General features: G+C 36.8%; 1 protein-coding gene across 1 annotated transcript; it reads right to left on the reverse strand.

Moving 5' to 3' along the window:
* Positions 1-359: 359 nt before the first annotated feature.
* Positions 360-18,402, reverse strand: LOC129281886 (sporozoite surface protein 2-like). The gene is made up of 5 exons (XM_054917815.2): positions 17,518-18,402; positions 7,887-9,359; positions 6,856-6,935; positions 3,986-4,213; positions 360-2,952 (listed from the first exon to the last, which is right to left on the reverse strand). Exons 1-5 carry the CDS (start codon positions 17,627-17,629, stop codon positions 2,839-2,841), a joined length of 2,007 nt encoding a protein of 668 aa, XP_054773790.2. The 5' UTR covers positions 17,630-18,402; the 3' UTR covers positions 360-2,838.
* Between the last annotated feature and the right edge of the window lie 178 nt (positions 18,403-18,580).

Raw genomic sequence — 18,580 nt, forward strand, 5'->3', positions numbered from 1 at the left:
CCCTATATTTTTCCCTAGGGAGAATATTTTCCCTCAGCGCTGCGCGCTTCGGGCAAAATATAATCGCTTGGGAAAAATTTAACTTTGTCGGGGAGAGGAAATGTTAATAATAATAATAATAATTAACATTTATATAGCGCTTAATACAACAGTTTCTAAGCGCATTGGAAAGAGAAAAAGAAGTAGCAAAATACAGTGAAAGAGAACAGGATATGGAACTAAGAGGACTGCTTAATGAGGTAAGATTTGAAATGTTATATTCAACTCTAGGTAGGCAATATCTGTATAATATATCATAAGTAATATATAGGTCAACTGTTCATATATTGTTTCAAAGGGATCACAAATGAACACAATAATGAATAGAAAACTACCATAAAGATAGCGTTTTATTGGTTCCTTCATATATCAAATAAAAGTCACAATAAAAATGCCAAAGGCATATACATATATACAAAAATATGTGTACATTGTATGTGCTGTATCAAACAGAAAGTAAAACAATTCAAAATATATCTTTAGAGATTCTTCGCTTTTGCTTTTTCTAAGCGTTAATGATAAAGAAAATGGAATTTATATGTCTATATACTTCGCCACATATATACAATTATTGCTTTATCCATATTTGTATTACTATAAGAAAATGCACTTACTTAGTCCTAAAAGCACGTTTGGATCACAAAAAGTTTCATATGCATTGTTAATTCCATAAAAGTGGAGGAAAAAATAAGTAAAATAAACCTTTCAAACTTTTTTTTCCTTAAAGCACGTTTTGTTCACATAAGTTTCATACACATTATTAGTCAATTAAAGTGGAGAAAAAAAATAAGTAAAATAAACCGTTAAAACTTGTCAGATGTTAAGCGAATACGCAAGGATTTGACGTCTTCTAAAACTACGAGAAAAGACAGAAAAGGCATGTAGGAAGACGCCATTAAATCAAAATGAGCCTTAGTAGTGGGTACAGTCACACCCATTAAACCAATCGATGGGTGTGTCATTGGAAATAACATAATATATATTTGATCGGTCTCCAGGTTTCAACGGTATGACGGTGGCGAAGGGAGCATCCAGACAGTCCATTCCACAATTATAAAACAAAAATGGAAATCTGTGAGGAATCTTTTATCGGTTCTCCCAAAATGAGAGTCCTACAAAGCAAGACACGATTAACTGATAATTATAACATAACTCGACAGATCGTCATCCTTCTTTGAAGTCTAATTGTTTTCGCGATCAACGTCAAATAGTAACTGGCGATACCAAATATAGGTCTGCGTGGTCTCGGCAGTTTTCTTTTTGCCAAGGTCGGTGTGTTCTTCCGAAAAGAGTTGCAAAGTCTAATAAGAAAAAAAATACAACAGCTGTTTTGCAGCAGCAAGCGACAAAAATGACTCGGTAAAAATCACATTATGCAAGCATTTGACGCCCGGTTAAGTACACCTTCATTCTGAGTGTATCACAATATCAGTGGGAGCATAACTGTCAGTCATCGTGGTAATAATATCATAAATAAATTGCTCAGTCAAGGTGGTCTAGTATTGAATGTTTTATCTACATAGTAAAAACAGGGCTACGTACCCATCATGAAAACCAAAAAAGAACAATGAATGAACACAAATAATAATGATAACAATAATAGTTGGATTTATAAAGCGCTTTTTGCCAGAGGATACAAAGCGCTGCTATTATTACCCCGGCTTTAGCTCGAGCTACCATCACCGGCGCTCAGTGCATGCAAGGAATTACTCCTGCCGGGTACCCATTCACCTCACCTGGGTCAAGTGCAGCACAGTGTGGATAAATTTCTTGCTGAAGGAAAATACGCCATGGCTACGATTCGAACACACGACCCTCTGTTTCAAAGGCGAGAGTCAGAACCACTATACCACGACGCACCCACACGCAAATAACAAGACATATAAAGGAACATTTGCTTTTAACCGAGGAATAAATATAATTTATAGGCATTATAACGTTAATAAATGCCAAGTGAATGTACCCCGATGCTTCAATGTATTTTCTACATCTAGGTGAGATAATACTTTGGTAATATTAATAAACTCTCCCAAAACTTCATTAAGAAAGCTTACTTTAGAAGAGGAGGCGCCAGCATATTTCTGATATTAAGACGTATTTTTCTCATTCATTTAGAGGGGATTAATATATATAGTTAAAGACCGAGGCCTCCCGTTCTTATACTCTATACTTACACTTTCTTTCACTTTCTCAATGTTTTCCCCTTATGTATATTAATATTCTTTATGAAATATTGATTTTGTATGAATTTATGTTTACAAAAATGAAGAAATATTTTAAATGGAAGAAAATAATGTGTATATGAAAAATTAAATCAAATTAGATTACATCAATGTTGATGAGATGACAGTGGTAGAACAGCAATAACAAGAACAAGACAGGCATGCTGCGCATTCGCCAATGTTCATTCCATTCAACTTTGTTAAAAGACATAAATAATTTAAAGATATCATACTGGAATGGAAAGCACATTGACCATTGATTGATTACATTGTAAGGCACTTTAAAACATTAAGATACACGAATTAGTATAAATTATCTAATTTTGTACATCTGTGATTTACATTTATCACATGAATGACGAGGACACATTTTATCCAGATGTTGCGTGACATGTGTAAATATAACATACATGTTTTTTGATACATGTACACAACATTTTACCCAATACACTGTCACTGATTTATTGCTTAGGTTTGAATACTGTGAAAGTCTATTTATGGTGTATAGACACCAACACAATAGGATTTGGCGCCACTCTCTTGTATTGATCCCCTCACTCCCCCACCCAAGGCACACTTAGTATCCTCTTTCATCTAAGTCCTGTTCAGTCAGCATTGGAGCACGTTCTTCTGATTGGGGGCCGGTCCTCCAGTCGTATTGTTTTGAGTCTACTGTAGGGACACCAACAACCTGAGGGGAATACAAGAATGCAATTAAAAAAAAAACATTGAATAGGAACTGAATATAAATATGTGTAATAACAGTCAATATAGCAAGGTTATCATTTCGTGCTTATATCAGATATGACAAACCGTCCACTTCATATTTATCATGATTATCAGCTTCACTTATATATATACCAGGGTGTAGGCTGGTTTGAGCATGGGAGGTGCACACCCTGGGGAGGTGGAACTAAAGTGGTATGGGGGGTTGCACATTTTGGGGAGGTGGAACTAAAGTTTGGAAAATCGGCTGTTGAAAGCAGAAAAAGGGGTAAAAATTTCGTTTTGGTAGCAAGTGTCGGAACTCCTCTGCCTCAGCGGGAGTGTGCACGTGTACCCAGTACACCCCCCCCCCCCCGGCCTACGCCCGATATCAAGGCTTGTTTGCATTTCGGTAGGAACCGATCTACCCATTAACGTTACCAGGGTTCGGTGTTGCAACATATAGATCCAAGGCTTGCCAACGTACATTTTAGTTTGGTGATATACAATTTGAATCCCGGACCTTGTGATTTACATTACGGAGACTTGTCCAGCAGACTACGACACCTCGAGTCTACTATTTACCTACAGTCAATAGAACCTTACTTTCGTCTGAAGACTTCATACTTTTAGAATAATGTTAGATTAAAAGTTAGTATTAGCCATCCAAGGGGTGAAGCAGAGATGGATCAAAGAGTTGACGGGGGCCACTTTATCACAAATCTTTTGAATAGCCTAAATGTGAATATAACAATTCATCATGAAAATTTGGAGGGGTTGCACTTTTCTGTACAACATTTGATTCTTTTAAACCTAAATCCGCGTGCGGTATGAGATAATATGCAGTATAGAAGCGTGGAACCCTTTCAAACTAGTGGAAGTAATATCAACTCCCATATCTAATTATTGCAATAAAAGTTGGAAACTCTATGAGGGTCCGTGTAAACTCGGTCACACACACACCATCACACACACTCAAACACCATCCCACACACGCGCACATTTGTTTTAATTCTTACCCTTATCTTCCCTCGGTAATTCTTCCAGGCAAGAAGGATTAAAACACACAAGATGAGGGCTGGAATGCAGTATAGGATTAGCTTTGCTCCACCACTTCTGTATAGATCATCGTCGAATTCTTGAGGAACGGTGAATTGATCCCTGTCTTCCTGATCCTCATTTTTTTCTCCTGTTCGGTCCAATCCGAAGAAGTCTTCCTCCTCCTTTTCTTCACTCGAGTCGGACTCCTGGGGGGGGGGGGAGGAGAGGGAACCCATTATCGTCAAAGAATGACCCACAGAAAAAAAAAATATTTATTCATTTATCCACCTATGCCCTCACGTTAAGTCGTACAAATCCCGTCCGATAGACATTGGGTATTTAAGTATGAAGCAAGATAATTACATCCTCTTTCATACCCGCTTGGTACCCTGAAGAACATTCCCGGCCGACCCAATCAAACCAATTTTTGACCATATAAATATATCAAAAGCAATAGTCCACAAGTACATACATGTAACTAGCCCCCAAAATAACGCAATTTAAACTTTTTGGTACACAAAGGAATATTCAACTTTCAAATGTACATGTTCTGAATATCATAAAAAAGAAACAATGGAGAGTAGGACATACTCATGAATTTGAACATAAGTATTTTGTACGATGGCTTAGGACTTTGCACAGTAAGATTACCATGCCTAAATAGTCACATCAAATATTAAACGACGTTTATATATGGGTCGCAGCAGTCGTAGGGTATGGCCTTAATGCAAGTATACTTTAAATCACAGGTCTTTTAAACGACCCCCTTTTTCGTAATTCTCTTCAACTGTATTTTAACGTATCTCTGGCGTAACAACAGATTTTATTCACTTATGTGAATTCCAGTCTGACCTATCAGCATGAAATGATTTCAACGTTTGGTAGCTATTAAACGATGGAGAACATATTGCCAAGGTTCTACTAAAGGTAACCGCACACCTTACGACCGTCTGCAACCCGATTTCTTTAATAAAACGTCGGTTCATTTCATACGAATATGTAGACATGAAAATCATACAAAGCTCTAAGCCATCGTACAAATACTTTTGTTCAAATCCATATGCTTCCCTTCTTATTAGGATAATATAATTCAATATCTGATCGTAATGACATTATAGAGGTAAACTGCCGATTCGTCTATTGCCAACTCGTCCACTCATCACATGGTCTACCTTCATTTTGTCTAATGCCATTCCGTCCAACAACATTTCGTCTATCAGCCATTTAGTCCAATAACCATTTGGTCCAATCATCACTTCGTCTAATCACCAATTCGTCTATGACCATTTCGCCTTATAACCAGTTGGTCTAATATCCACTTTATTTTCATTCATTTCGCCCAATTAACACTTTTAGTCCAATTAGACCAGATGGTGTATGAACTAAATTGGCTATTGGACCAACTGGAAATCTGACGAATTGGCATTAGCCCGATCGGAAACATACCATTATAGCAATCATACGGTTGGCAATGATTTGAAACCAATTTGGCCTTTATTCCAAAATAAACGCTTGCAATCATTCAATGTCGAGAATAGTATTCTTACTTATTTTGATGCTGAAATAAAGAAATTCTATTCAATCATTTTTTCAGTAAACAGAATGCAATTTTTTCACACTCGGATCGTAGACCAGTCGCATGGTGTTCGGTAGCCTTCACACAGAGTGCAAGGTGAAAACCAGTGGCGTAACTACGGGGGGGGCATGGGGGCACGTGCCCCCCTCCCCCAATCGGCTGACCAAAAAAAAACGGGGGAAAGGAGAAAAAGAGGGAGAGGAAGAGAAACGTAGTGGAAAAGAAGAAATTATTGTTTATTATAATGTTATATTATATTATATTTATGTTGTTATATTACATGAAAACAATTTTTTTCGTAATTTTATGAAACATAATTTGCTCAGGGCCTATGTCTTCATTGTTCCTGGAGCTCGCATTGTCTGTTTCACGAGATATATAGTCCTGTTGTACTAAAACCTCCCGTTTTTTATTCAATATACACCAAATATATTTCCTCGCACTTCGAGTTATTATTGTTTTATGTACAATAGTCTGCTTCTTTTTCCTGACTACTTAAAGTGATTGCCCCATTTGAAGGTCTTAATATAAAACATTTCCTGTCCGTGCTTACGTTCGCATATTAGTGGATTGTTGAGATATGTCCCCTTTTATATCTGAATATCAAAACGCGTTTCGCGCTCGCATCATTTGGTTAGTGAAATACGTATATGGTCTAAGTGAATTCCTACAAACAAGCCTTAAAACGCCCCTCTTCAGGTCTGAATTTCCTAAATTTTCAGCTCGCGTTTCGCGCTCGCAATATCTAATTAGTGAGATGCGTATGTTAATAATCATGATTACAATGATTCAAGTGCTTCATGTGTTTAGATGTAATTCTAACAAAATCAGCAAGCGCTTGGCACTCGCATTAGATGACTATGGTGAGATATGTATACTCTTAATGGATTCCTGAACATAGTCCTTGAAAATCTGCGTTTTGGGTCAATATATACAAAAATTTCAGCTCGCGCTTCGCGCTCGCATTGTTTAGCGAGACCGGTACGTATCAAGATTACACAAATTTGATTATAATGTCCCTTTTTAGGTCTGAATATCAAATATTTTAAGCTCCCGCTTCGCAATCGCATTATTTGATCAGTGAGATACATATCCGTTTAATGGCACTGTCCTTAAAATGTCTTTATTAGGTCAGTATACCTGGCAACTGAGCGCGCGAAGCGCACTCATTAAGTGACTCAATTTTTTTGCTGATGCCCCCCCCCCCCCCCCATGCCGTGACCCACGGTACGCCACTGGTGAAAACGGAAGCGAACTGTATTCGGTACTTACCTGGTACGAACTAGCATCGTAGAGCCATTCTAGATTTGAGTTTTCCGAACTGTCTACTCCGTAACTGGTATCGGAAAACCCTGTTTGGATAAGGGGCAAAGAAAGAAGGGATTAACCATTCTGAAAAGTTTACAAGGTGTAACATTGTAAGAGAGAATAACCATGATAATGTTCCGAGGTTTTAAGTATAAAAAGGAACATTACAAAAATGTTACAAGGAGAATATTTCGATGTCCATTTACTTCTCGCTGTTATTTTGTAAAGTTCAGTAGATACATAAGTGAAGTAAATTATACCTAACACTTCAAAAGATAACGATAATCCTGGCGGGTGATAAGAATTGTAAAAATGAAAATCCATATTCTATTATTGGAAACGAAAATCAGAAATTGAAATCATCCGAAAAATTCATTTTGCCCAATTGATCGTGGGCCCGTCAGCCACTGAGCAGAGCCAGATCGACGTCGATCTATCCCCTAAATCGTTGAATACCAATATGGGTAGCAACAAAACTTCCATCTTTTAACATCATTTTGTCTGACGCGGCCGGGGATTCAACTCCTTGCCGGTTGTGGGACGGACGCCCTACCAACCGAGCCAACACACCGGTTAGTTATATCAGTGATCCAATCAAGTTATCCAATTCAGTGTACGACTAAAACGGACTCGTCATCAGACTGGAGGCTCAAAATCCCTTGATTTCAAGAGAGATTTTCGTAAAATGTATTACCTAAGTTTGTATCGTAAACAGACGAATGTTATCGATTACAGCTCTGTAAGTTTAACTTTTTGTTTGACAACCTGACAGGGACTGCTCCTTCATGGAACAGGAAGGCACCCCTTCTTTCTCTGATGTTTGAACTTGTGGAAAAATATGAGGAAATTAAAAGGTGGAGACATGAAAAGTTGGAGGTAAGGAAAGAAATGATTTTATCTTGTTATACCAAATTGTTAATTAGTAAAAAGAAAATTTTAGCCTTCCCCTGAACTACCCTGGTGCCACCCAAGCATCTGTGCCGCTGTAACGTTACCTTCTGAATCGGAATCCTGCCAGAAGCTATCAGGTGACCCGTCACCTCCTGCAAGGGAATCTGAAGACTCATAGTAACTTGATTCGAGGAAGTTCTTGACAGGGTCGAGCGAAGAAGACTCCCCCTGTGATTCACCAACTTGCTCTTCATTCTCGTACGGCGATTCATCAGATGGTTCGTAGGGAGACTCTGCAGATTCATTCTCATCAGTATCACTTTGGATTTTGTATGAATCAGGGCCAGTAGGAACGTTGTTCTCCGAATCAGGTTCTGCTGGTTGGTTAGGGTTAGCATCGGGGACAGTTTGATCATATGGAGCAACAATGTTTTGGGGTGCTTCAGGTTGATCTGGGTTATAAGGAACCTGTGCTTCGTTTTGATTTTGGGTGGACTCTACGGATCCTTCGTTTCCATTTTGGCTCGGAATATTGAAAGCATCGGGTTCATCTGGGTTATATGGGGCTGCCCCTTCACCATGGTTGTCCTGTGAATCAGGGTTAAATACTTGGGGATTACTGGGTGCCTGACTTTGGTCACTTGAAACAGGAGTATCGGGATTATATTGTTGAACATTGCTCTGGTCATTTCCAGTCGTTGAACCTTGCTGATTTGAAAGAATCGATGACGCTTGGATATTATTGGGATCAACATAACGGTTTGGATCGCTTGGGGGCAGGGCCGCTGTTTCTGGAACAGCCATTCCTTTGATATAAACAGGTTCGACAGCACTACCACTGGACGAGGCGACTGGACTGGCTTTCTTTTCGTTAATGGGATTTGGTGGAGGTTCGTTAAATGCACCTGGTGGGGGTGGAGGCATGTTTGGGGGGAACATCCCTTGGTATGGTGGTGAAGCGATACCCTTGTCAGATGGTGCATCAATATTGTTCTCTTGGGCGGGTACCTCTTCGTTCATTGCACCAGGAGGTGGTGGAGGCATGTTGTTGGGGAACATATCAGGTACTGTTTGTCCTTGGCCTGGTACCTCATCATTCATCGCACCAGGTGGTGGTGGAGGCATGTTAGCGGGGAACATACCACCATTATCTGCTGGTTCCATTTGTCCTTGAGCGGGTACCGCTCCGTTCGCTGCATCAGCGGGTGGCGGTGCCATGTTATTGAAAAACGCACCATTGCGAGTAGGTACCTCTTGTCCTTGAGCAGGTGCCTCAACGTTCACTTCACCAGCGGGTGGTGGTACATTATTTGGAGACAGCGCACCCGTGTTTCCTCCTGGAACCACAGGGCCAGCCATCATGGCTAATCCTGTGCCAGCAGCTGCCGCTGCTTCTTCTGGAGATTTCACATTCTGGACGGCGTTTAATGGAGCGCCTACATATTCTGGTGGAGTCTCTGGAAGATTGTTTGGTGGTAATATACGGGGTTCCGACCCAGGATCATTGAAGGCTCCCGGTGGTGGAGGTACATCGGCTGGAAACGTTTGCTGCCCATCAGGTTGTTCTATTTGTCCATCTGTATAATACACAAGACACAAAAAGAGACAATATAAACATTGCCAATGGTTAAAGTTACAGTTAACAATGAGCATTGTTGAACTCTTAGTGACAGGAGTTAAACAATGGGTATCTTATTCACTGATCACATTCACTGATTGTTATACTTATTTTGACTGATACTTTTAAAAATTTTACATGTTTTATATACATCTAGTCGGGTTGCTTCTACGCATTCAAATTTGTTACTCTACTGAAAGACAGATGACAATAGCTGGCCGTTTCTATATATACCTTCATTATTTTGCTAATTTTATTTGACATTGTACTTTGACATAGTTTGGTTATAAATAAATGTAGATTAAAATCAATTTGCACTAAAATATATCTGGAGAATACTGTAAGGAGCGTGCTGTCAATCATGAGTTATTGCACTTTTTTATATTACTGCTTATTAGCGCCATGGCTTTAAAAAGTTCCACGACCAAGAAAAAAAAAGAGAGGAAAGGAAAATAAGGAAAGGGAGTAAGGTGAAACATATAATTTTCCAAATATATTGAAAAAACTATCACAAAGTTAAGCATTCGTACTAAAAAATGTCACAAACTATTGCTCGCTCGTGATGTTGTATAAAGTTTGCCCCATACACCACGTTTGGCCCCTTAAAAATCCTTGGCTGATTGGCACCACTACTTAATTTTTTAAAAAAAGGTTAAGAAAATCGTGGCGAGCTAGGGCTTTGGCGATATAAATTTGTTGTGAACTTGTCTAGAGGGGGGTAATCAGCCGCTTACCCCCACCACCCCGGCCTTTAACCCGTTCCTCTTTTTTTTATATTGTTCTTTGGTCCTGATGTTGCTATCATAAAAATATGAAACGTGGCCCATAACCGTCACTAAGTAGGTTTAATACAAAGAGACCACAAATGGTTTTCGTTTATAGCTTCACTCACTGTTAAATTTAAAGGGGAATGAAACCTTTGGAATAATTAGGCTTGTGTCGAAACAGAAAAATCAAAGAATAAGAATAAAGAAAGACTGAGAAAAATCGGACAAATAATTAGAAAGTTATGAGCATTTGAATATTGCAATCACTAATGCTATGGGGATCCTCCCATTGGCAATGCGACAAGGATCTGTGATGTCACATTTTAACAACTTTCCCTTTGATGGACTATAAAATGCCCTCAAAATGTCTCTTTCTGCTTTTTCTTGTGGTGATACAAACTCTTTATCCATGATGTATTCTTTAAAAATCTGTATTACATGCCCTCCTATAGAAAAAACACATGATCTACTGATAGATGTGATAAAAGAGGCAATTAAAGTGAAATATATACTAAAGTAAAGGGGAGAGTTGTTCACAAGTGACATCACACACCTTTGTCTCATTGCCAATTTGAGGATCTCCATAGCATTAGCGATCGCAATATTCAAATGCTCATAACTTTCTCATTATTTGTCCGAGTTTTCTCAAACTTTCATTGATCTGTTTCTTTGATTTTTCTGTTTTCACACAAGTTATCTTGTTCCAAAGGTTTCATTCTCATTTAACTAACTAAGCGTGGCGATAAAGTAGAAACACAAATTCAAACGGGGGTTCTAACTCAAAAGCCATTCCAAATACCCCCCTTCAGTGAATTCAAGCATGTCATTTGTCATTCACCTCTGTCGCCACGATAAGCAAATAGCAGGGAAGAGCAAATACACGTTGGGTGTTTACCATTTACACAAGCTTTTTATTATATTCACATTAAATGTGATTTCGGGCTTGATTGTTCGTCTATGCGTTGTAATATACCTATATCAAAACAGAAATCATATTCCCATCAGTATGCTACGTAGGCTCTGATCATGATGATGGGAGGAAAATTCTTAACGATTTTCAATTACAGCTGTTGCGTGACCAAATGTAGTTTTATCGCATACTCGCAATGACGTAAAACCAATACAATCCTTTTAATTCTGAAATTAGATGGTTTAGAATTTAAGAAGCTGGCTAATTGTTAATAGCAGTTTGTGGTTCCCGAAATTGATTTACAACGTATTGGTATTAAAGCAATCAAAGACCCCCCCCCCCAAAAAAAAAAAAAAAAAATGGACAATACAATTTCGGAAAAAGGGTGGAATCAAAATTTTCCGGATAATTCAGTTTGAGAATGGGGGGGGGGGGGGGCTGGGCTATAAATTACAAAGACTTTATGAATCAGCAATAGATGTATCAGAGTATCGAAGCTTTAGAATTTACTGGATATATCACCAGGGGTATATTTTTTGTAAATTAATGCAAGAATTAATGTCCATGTACATATGCATTGTGTATAGCCAATTTTGATATTACATGGCTTACAATTGAAAGGAAACCAAAACCAAAGAAGAGAAGCAATCCTTTTCGAAAAAAAGTAAAATGAGAAAGACAATTCAAAACAAGTTTCATCAAAATCGTTTATGACATAGGCAAGTTATGAACGTTTCTAGACATCAAGAACTTAATTCTTAATATCAAGATATAAAATTAAATGATAGCACGGATTACCATTATGTATTTCAAAATATGCTAGTTAAAACTTCCAATTGAGACAGTTCATAAAGGAATTTCAAGATTTTGTATATTTTAGTGCTTGTAAAACATCAAGCGTAAAAATCTGAAGTCGTGATCAGATTACATCTGTAATATATCCCCATTATGGGCCAATTGTACCGTTTGAACTCTTTGAATGGCATTTGATTGGAATTTTATTGAGTACACTTGGTCAGTGATTCCACTTGACCTTTGTCCAAGTAATCACTTAGGAGTATTACATCACAATTCCGGTAAAACACTGTCTGTGTCAAGTCTGCCTCATACAAGCGGCTAAAGTACTGACAAGGTTTTGTTGTTTCTCATATGTAGGTACAGACCACAGTTTTCCACGATAATAATAACTGAAGAATTTCAAGGAAATAAAGGGGTACTCCAGGCTGAAAATATAGACTGAACAAATAAAGAAAAATCAGACAAACAAAACACAATTTTTTTTTTCAAAATCGGACAAGGAATAACAAAGTTATGACATTTTAAAGATTTGCTTTATTCCGGTGAATCAGTTCTTTGCATGTCTTCATGAATATTCAATGAGCACAATGATGAACTAATATCCCCTCTTGTTCTTTTGTATTATTATTTAATGTTTATTATAATTTTGTCCTCCAACAATTAAAAATATTGGATTGACAACTGGATTAATGCATTAGATATTCATTGCTGCAAAATGCTCTATTAGAGAAGAGAAAAATCATACACACATGTATGAAAATACATGTATGCAATGATTATGATTTCATGTAAAAACATAAGAAAAATTAAAGTGGGGGACATGACACCGTGAGGCCATCAGATGAATTTCCATGACGAAATTCGTAGAACTGCTTTCACAAAATATTGCTTGAATTCTAAAAGTGAATAACTTCGTTACTAGTTATCAGATTTTGATGAATTTTACTTTATTTATTTAGATTATTTTATTATTATTTATTTATTAATTATTTTCAACCTGGAGTATCCCTTTAAGGAAGAATACAGAATTCACGGAACTCAACGGAAAACGCTAATTTTCTGTCCAAAATATTTGAATGACGAAAAATACCATGAAAACGTGAAATTCAAGGCATTTTTTAAACCGAGCATAAGTACACGTCTGTCAATCAAACGTGTTCGCAGTGTTAAAGGACAAGTCCACCCCAACAAAAATTATTTGAATAAAAAGAGAAAATGCAACAAGCATAACACTGAAAACTTCATCAAAGTCGGATGAAAATTAAGAAAGTTATGACATTTTAAAATGTTGCTTGATTTCGCAAAACAGTTATATGCACATCCAAGTCAGTTTGCAAATGAGGAGACTGATGATGTCATCAACAATTTATTTTGTATTTTATTATACAAAATATGAAATATTCAATTTTTCTGATTCCTCCCTGAACATGTGGAATTAGCATTGGTTAATACTACATGTATATGGTTCAGTCAAGTTGCTCCCTATTGTCAAATCTGTAAAATATGAAATATTGTATATAATTCACAATAAAAAACCAAAAGAAATAGTAAGGACATCGACTGTCTCATTTGCATGTCACTGAGTTGAGCATATCACTGTTTTGTGAAAAATAAGCAAAACTTTAAAATGTCATAACTTTCTTATTTTACTTCCGATTTTGAATTTTCAGCTTTATGCTAGTATGATTTTTCTCTATTTATTCAAATCAACACTTTTCTTGGGTGGACTTGACCTTTATGCGTTTTCTAAGCTATATCTGCATAAAAAAATACGTCTTCTAAGATTTTCTCTATTTATAATTGCTTATGGCCTATCGTATTATGTTTTGTACATGCAGTCATCTGGAGCACGGGATGTACTGTAGAACTCCGAATAACATGGAATTTGAATTTTAGAAAACGGAAAAAATGAGGTCTGGGAATCAGAAAATTTTTGACTCATGTGAGGTAAAATCTAATCGCTAGAAATAGAATATTGACAGAATGCAGAATAATGGGACAGAAGGATGAAAAAGGAGATGGGGGGCAGGAGGGGTATACCTTACGAAACGTGAGGAATGGAAGGAGAGGACCCTTTCTGTATTTTAAGGGCCCGGGGTTACTCGTTGCATTAGGGTTTTATTTTTTTTACTTCCTGTATACCTACTTGTAATTTTATTTTCATAAATCAAATAAATTGATTTTATCCGTTTATCTACCTAGGTAGGAATTAAATGTGCTGATTTACTACGAATGCATATAAAATGTAAATAATAATTTAGTCTCGTGTCCATTTGCCACAATTAATCGAGGTTATTAAATGAATTCGGTCATTCTTTGCTTAATAAAATAAGACTTTGGTTTCTCATTTTGGCATTCCATATTGAAGCTGATAATAGCCTTATTACATTAACCTGGAGTATAACATGTAATGTTAACTTTTATGGGGGTAGCAATTACATACTTGCATGTATGTCCACATAGCCTTCATGTATTATATAGCCATGTTTGTGGTTTACAAAATACCATGCAATTAACTCGATATGAAGTGCAAAAAATATGCAGGTACATGTAATGTAATAAAAGATGAAACATTATAAAACAAAATAAATTGCATATTTTTGGGACGAGCACTTCATCCTATATGTATTTTTGGCTTGAAAAGCAATTTAATATTGACGTTCTTAAGATTCTGTTATCTAAACTTTATATAATATATTTAAAAAATTGATATCTAGAGAACTGATTAAATATTGCACGAAATGTTCAAGACACAGTAGACCACAGGCCCAAACATTGGTTTTGATGCTGTACAATTTTCGTAAAACATACCCGCAAATATTCATGATATCAATCTGTGGATTGCTTAATGATATGAGGATCACGAAATGAAAATAATTTGGAAGTTGTGCGCCTTTGAATGCTTCCAAATGTATACACACCTTTATTTGGCGCCTTAAGAATGCACTAATGAACTGTACAAACAACCAGCAATTGTATTAATGTATGACCTGTTACTTTCTCTGTTAATAGTGCATGTACACATGTATATAATTTCGTATACCTGCTGGTATGTGTCAGTATTATGCTTCCCATATATTTTTGTAGGTCATGAAACAATAAATTCAACAGAAAATATAGAACGGTATGCTGGTACATGTATGTAATCACATTATTTTCTCAGTATCCCCCCCCCCCTCCTCTCTCTCTCATATATATATATATATATATATATATATATATATATATATATATATCGCTTTGGAGGAATATCAAAAGAATATGTAAATTTCTAGGGAAACAAATTACATGTATGTAATCATTCATACCGTTTAAAAGTGTCAATGCGTTCAAAATGGCAAAATAAAAATAAGGGATAAAGTTTCAGACCAAATTCTGCCTATAGGTTTCAATTGGAGGGGGTCTCTGTGAGCTACACGTATATGCCTTTGAAATCGCGATATAATAATTTCCTAAAATAATATATATGTAAATTACAAATTAAATTAATAGATATCACACTGCGCAGTTAAGATGATACCATTAAAAAAATAGTGAGAATGAGATAATATTTGTTTTCTACCAAGCCACATTTGTCCTTATTCGTAAAGAAACTGTATACTTGTAGAACTGTTTTATCCCACTAGTGATTGAAAGAATCTTTTGTGCGCTTTTTTTCGAAATATCAGTAAACAACGTCTTAAAAGAGGTCAGTCATGATTTAAAGTTATGTAAAGTTGTTTGTATTTAAACAACGCATATCTGTTCATATTGGTTCCATTTTCAACTCTATTTCTGAAAATTAGCTTTTTGTAGTACACTGACACAAAACGAATTATGAAACAATCATTATCAATGTATTTCATATTTCATAACAGATCAGTATTTTATTCAAGCAGCCGCCCAACGCAAAAATATGCATGTGTGTACTCTTTCAGGAGAAATTCCGTTATTGATTTTTAAGATTTTAATTAGCGCTCAAAGCTGCAGCAGACGCATCAGGAAATTATAATAAAATATATATATATGTATTAGAAATCAATACGGTTTCTATGATTTTGTTAAATTGTCTGAAACACTTTCTAAATAGTGCTAATCACGCACCCATGTCATGCTCGGACACGCATGCATGGAATATTCAGGGACACTACAGGGGCCGGGTAAAGGTTTTGAAATGGGGGGGGGGGCTGACCATGCAAAAAATCATAATCAGGTGGTAATTTAATTTTTACGTTTTTGTACACGGTTTTGGAAAAGAAATGGGGGACTGAAGCCCACGTAGCCCCCTTTCCCTCCCCTTCTGTGGCCACTGCCATAGACCTATTTCCGATAGTTCTCATTTATTGTAGATTTTGTTTACTAATTCCATCAGTATTTGGTACTCTCCCCGCTTACCCCTCCCCCCCCCTTCCACCAAACCCTTCGTAATCGGTCTCTAGTACGTTTTGGTCATACATGTAAAAATATTATATGAAATAATTTCGTTAAATACAAAATCAATAAAACATCTATTTATCTGGGTCGGACATCCCGTGTTCATTTAGGAAGTCTTATCACACTTTTTGAGATTTTACTGTGCCTGGGAATAATATACTGTCCCCCGAATGTCCCCAAACCTTGATCAGAAGACATGATCGATTGGTGAATATTGTGTTTGTCCGACCGATAAAAATTATAAATATCATCCAAATTCTTGTAGATTCTAACCATATAATTGGTTTATTTTGACTATTTTTGTCGGCCGGTAACATATTCACAATCACATCATCACATCATCTATTTCTCACCTAGATCCTTTTAAGAATGTGCAGGTGCATCTCGTTTAGCAGAATGACCTAAAACTACGACTAAGTAAAAAGATATGAATACGGTAAGGAAAATAATGTAGAAACGCTAAGCTGGTCCATAACTGATCTGGACATAAACCAAATCATCATGGTTTTCATTGTTACGAAATATGAAAATTTTTATTTTTGTCACAGGTATATTCCGATCAACTATAAAGAAAAAAAATACATTTACACATCACAAGGGGTTCCTAATCACTTTTCAGTAGACTGGAAAATACGGGTGTATCGGTTCTTCATATGCCAATTACAAAAATCGTAACCTGTTTAATAATCAATCGTCCACATAGCTTGCGCAATGTATAACCTATATTTATCTAAATTTGTAACTGTACATCACTCAAAGTACCAATGTTCATTCAGTTGACTGAACTAATATATAATAAATTCCTTAAAACATGAATGTACACGAAATGAAATATCTTTCAAAACCCAAAAGCGACATTCACTCTCAGACATGTTTAAACTAACCGGTTAATAAAAGAAATCTCTATTCGTTTGAAGGTTAAGTTTTAAGTTTAAATTAATTCCTAACAACAAAAATACAAACTAAATATTCATACAAATAAATGAGAGTTTCGTTTGACAATTTTCCTTTTACCAACAATCATTGGTAGGTTCATAATTAATGTTAGCCAACCTTATATTTGCCTGACACTGTTTTCATGTACGCTTTGCATTTTACCACGAATGGGTGAGAGTAATGGGTGAGAATAATAATAATATGAACATGATCAGTGTATATATTCAGCGAGTTCTCTAGTAATGATAATAATATTGACTTAAATCATGTGTGAAAACGTTTGACAGACGTACCTGTGTTCCCAACATCAACGTCTCCAACTGGTAATCCAGAAATCGTCACGATTATTGACAAGACGAAGATGAAAATGAAAGAAATATCTCGAGCCGCTGCAACTGACGCCATGATTTCGAGAAGTAATTCCCGTGCTTTCTAAAGCTATATGTGCGCTAATATAAAATGAATACGAATGCACGTACACGTCACCGCGAAGTGTTGCGGGCATGACCCGTTCAGAGATCGGTGAGGTGTGCGCCCGAAATACACTCACGGCGCACAGCAAACACAATTGAAAAGAAAGTCGCATAACACTGACGCATTTGTTACGGTTTATTGTATAACTGTGGGGATGTTTGGTTCCTTTTGTGGTAAACGAATAGGGGAGCCTATTGTAATGCAAATGTGACCAGGGTTTTAGTATTGAATACTCGCCGGAGGGCGCTTGGTAAACCCCGTAAACCTTTTATAAACCTTCTTGCCAGCTACTCACTTTATCCATTTATCAGAAAGACTTTTTTGATATTTATCCTTTAGGTTCTTGAAAAAATAGCTAAGAATCCTGTGGTGGCTCCAATTACTGCTCTAAAATATATCATGGAAAACGTGGGGCGTGGGTTTTCTTCCGTCGAGTGAGAGAATGATCAGCTTCCACCTCAAAACCAATCTTAAGTGGCCAGACAAAGTTTTTCATGATAATCCAACTTAGTAATTTGGTATCCAGAATAAATTTTGGGAAATCAGCCTACCTGGAAGACTAACGCTCTTTCTCCTTTCAGAGAAAATGTGAAGGTGTTCAGATGAGCTAAAAGGGAAATCCTAGCGTTTCCATGACACTTTTTTTTTCCATGTTGCTTGACGGCTTACCCATCTTGCATATATACTTAACGCGTGCCATGCTTGAGTAAACCCAAAACTCGTTTCCTCCATATCTGGGGGGGGGGGGGGGCTCAGATTCCCTCTTACGATCGCCGCTCATATACATATATGAATATTTATCCACGACTTGACCACACCTCATTAGTTTTCATACAGCTGTTTTCCCATCATATTTTGTCATTATTTTGTACCGATTATTAT

The sequence above is a fragment of the Lytechinus pictus genome, chromosome 18 (assembly GCF_037042905.1).
Source record: "Lytechinus pictus isolate F3 Inbred chromosome 18, Lp3.0, whole genome shotgun sequence".
Taxonomy (NCBI): Eukaryota; Metazoa; Echinodermata; class Echinoidea; order Temnopleuroida; family Toxopneustidae; genus Lytechinus; species Lytechinus pictus.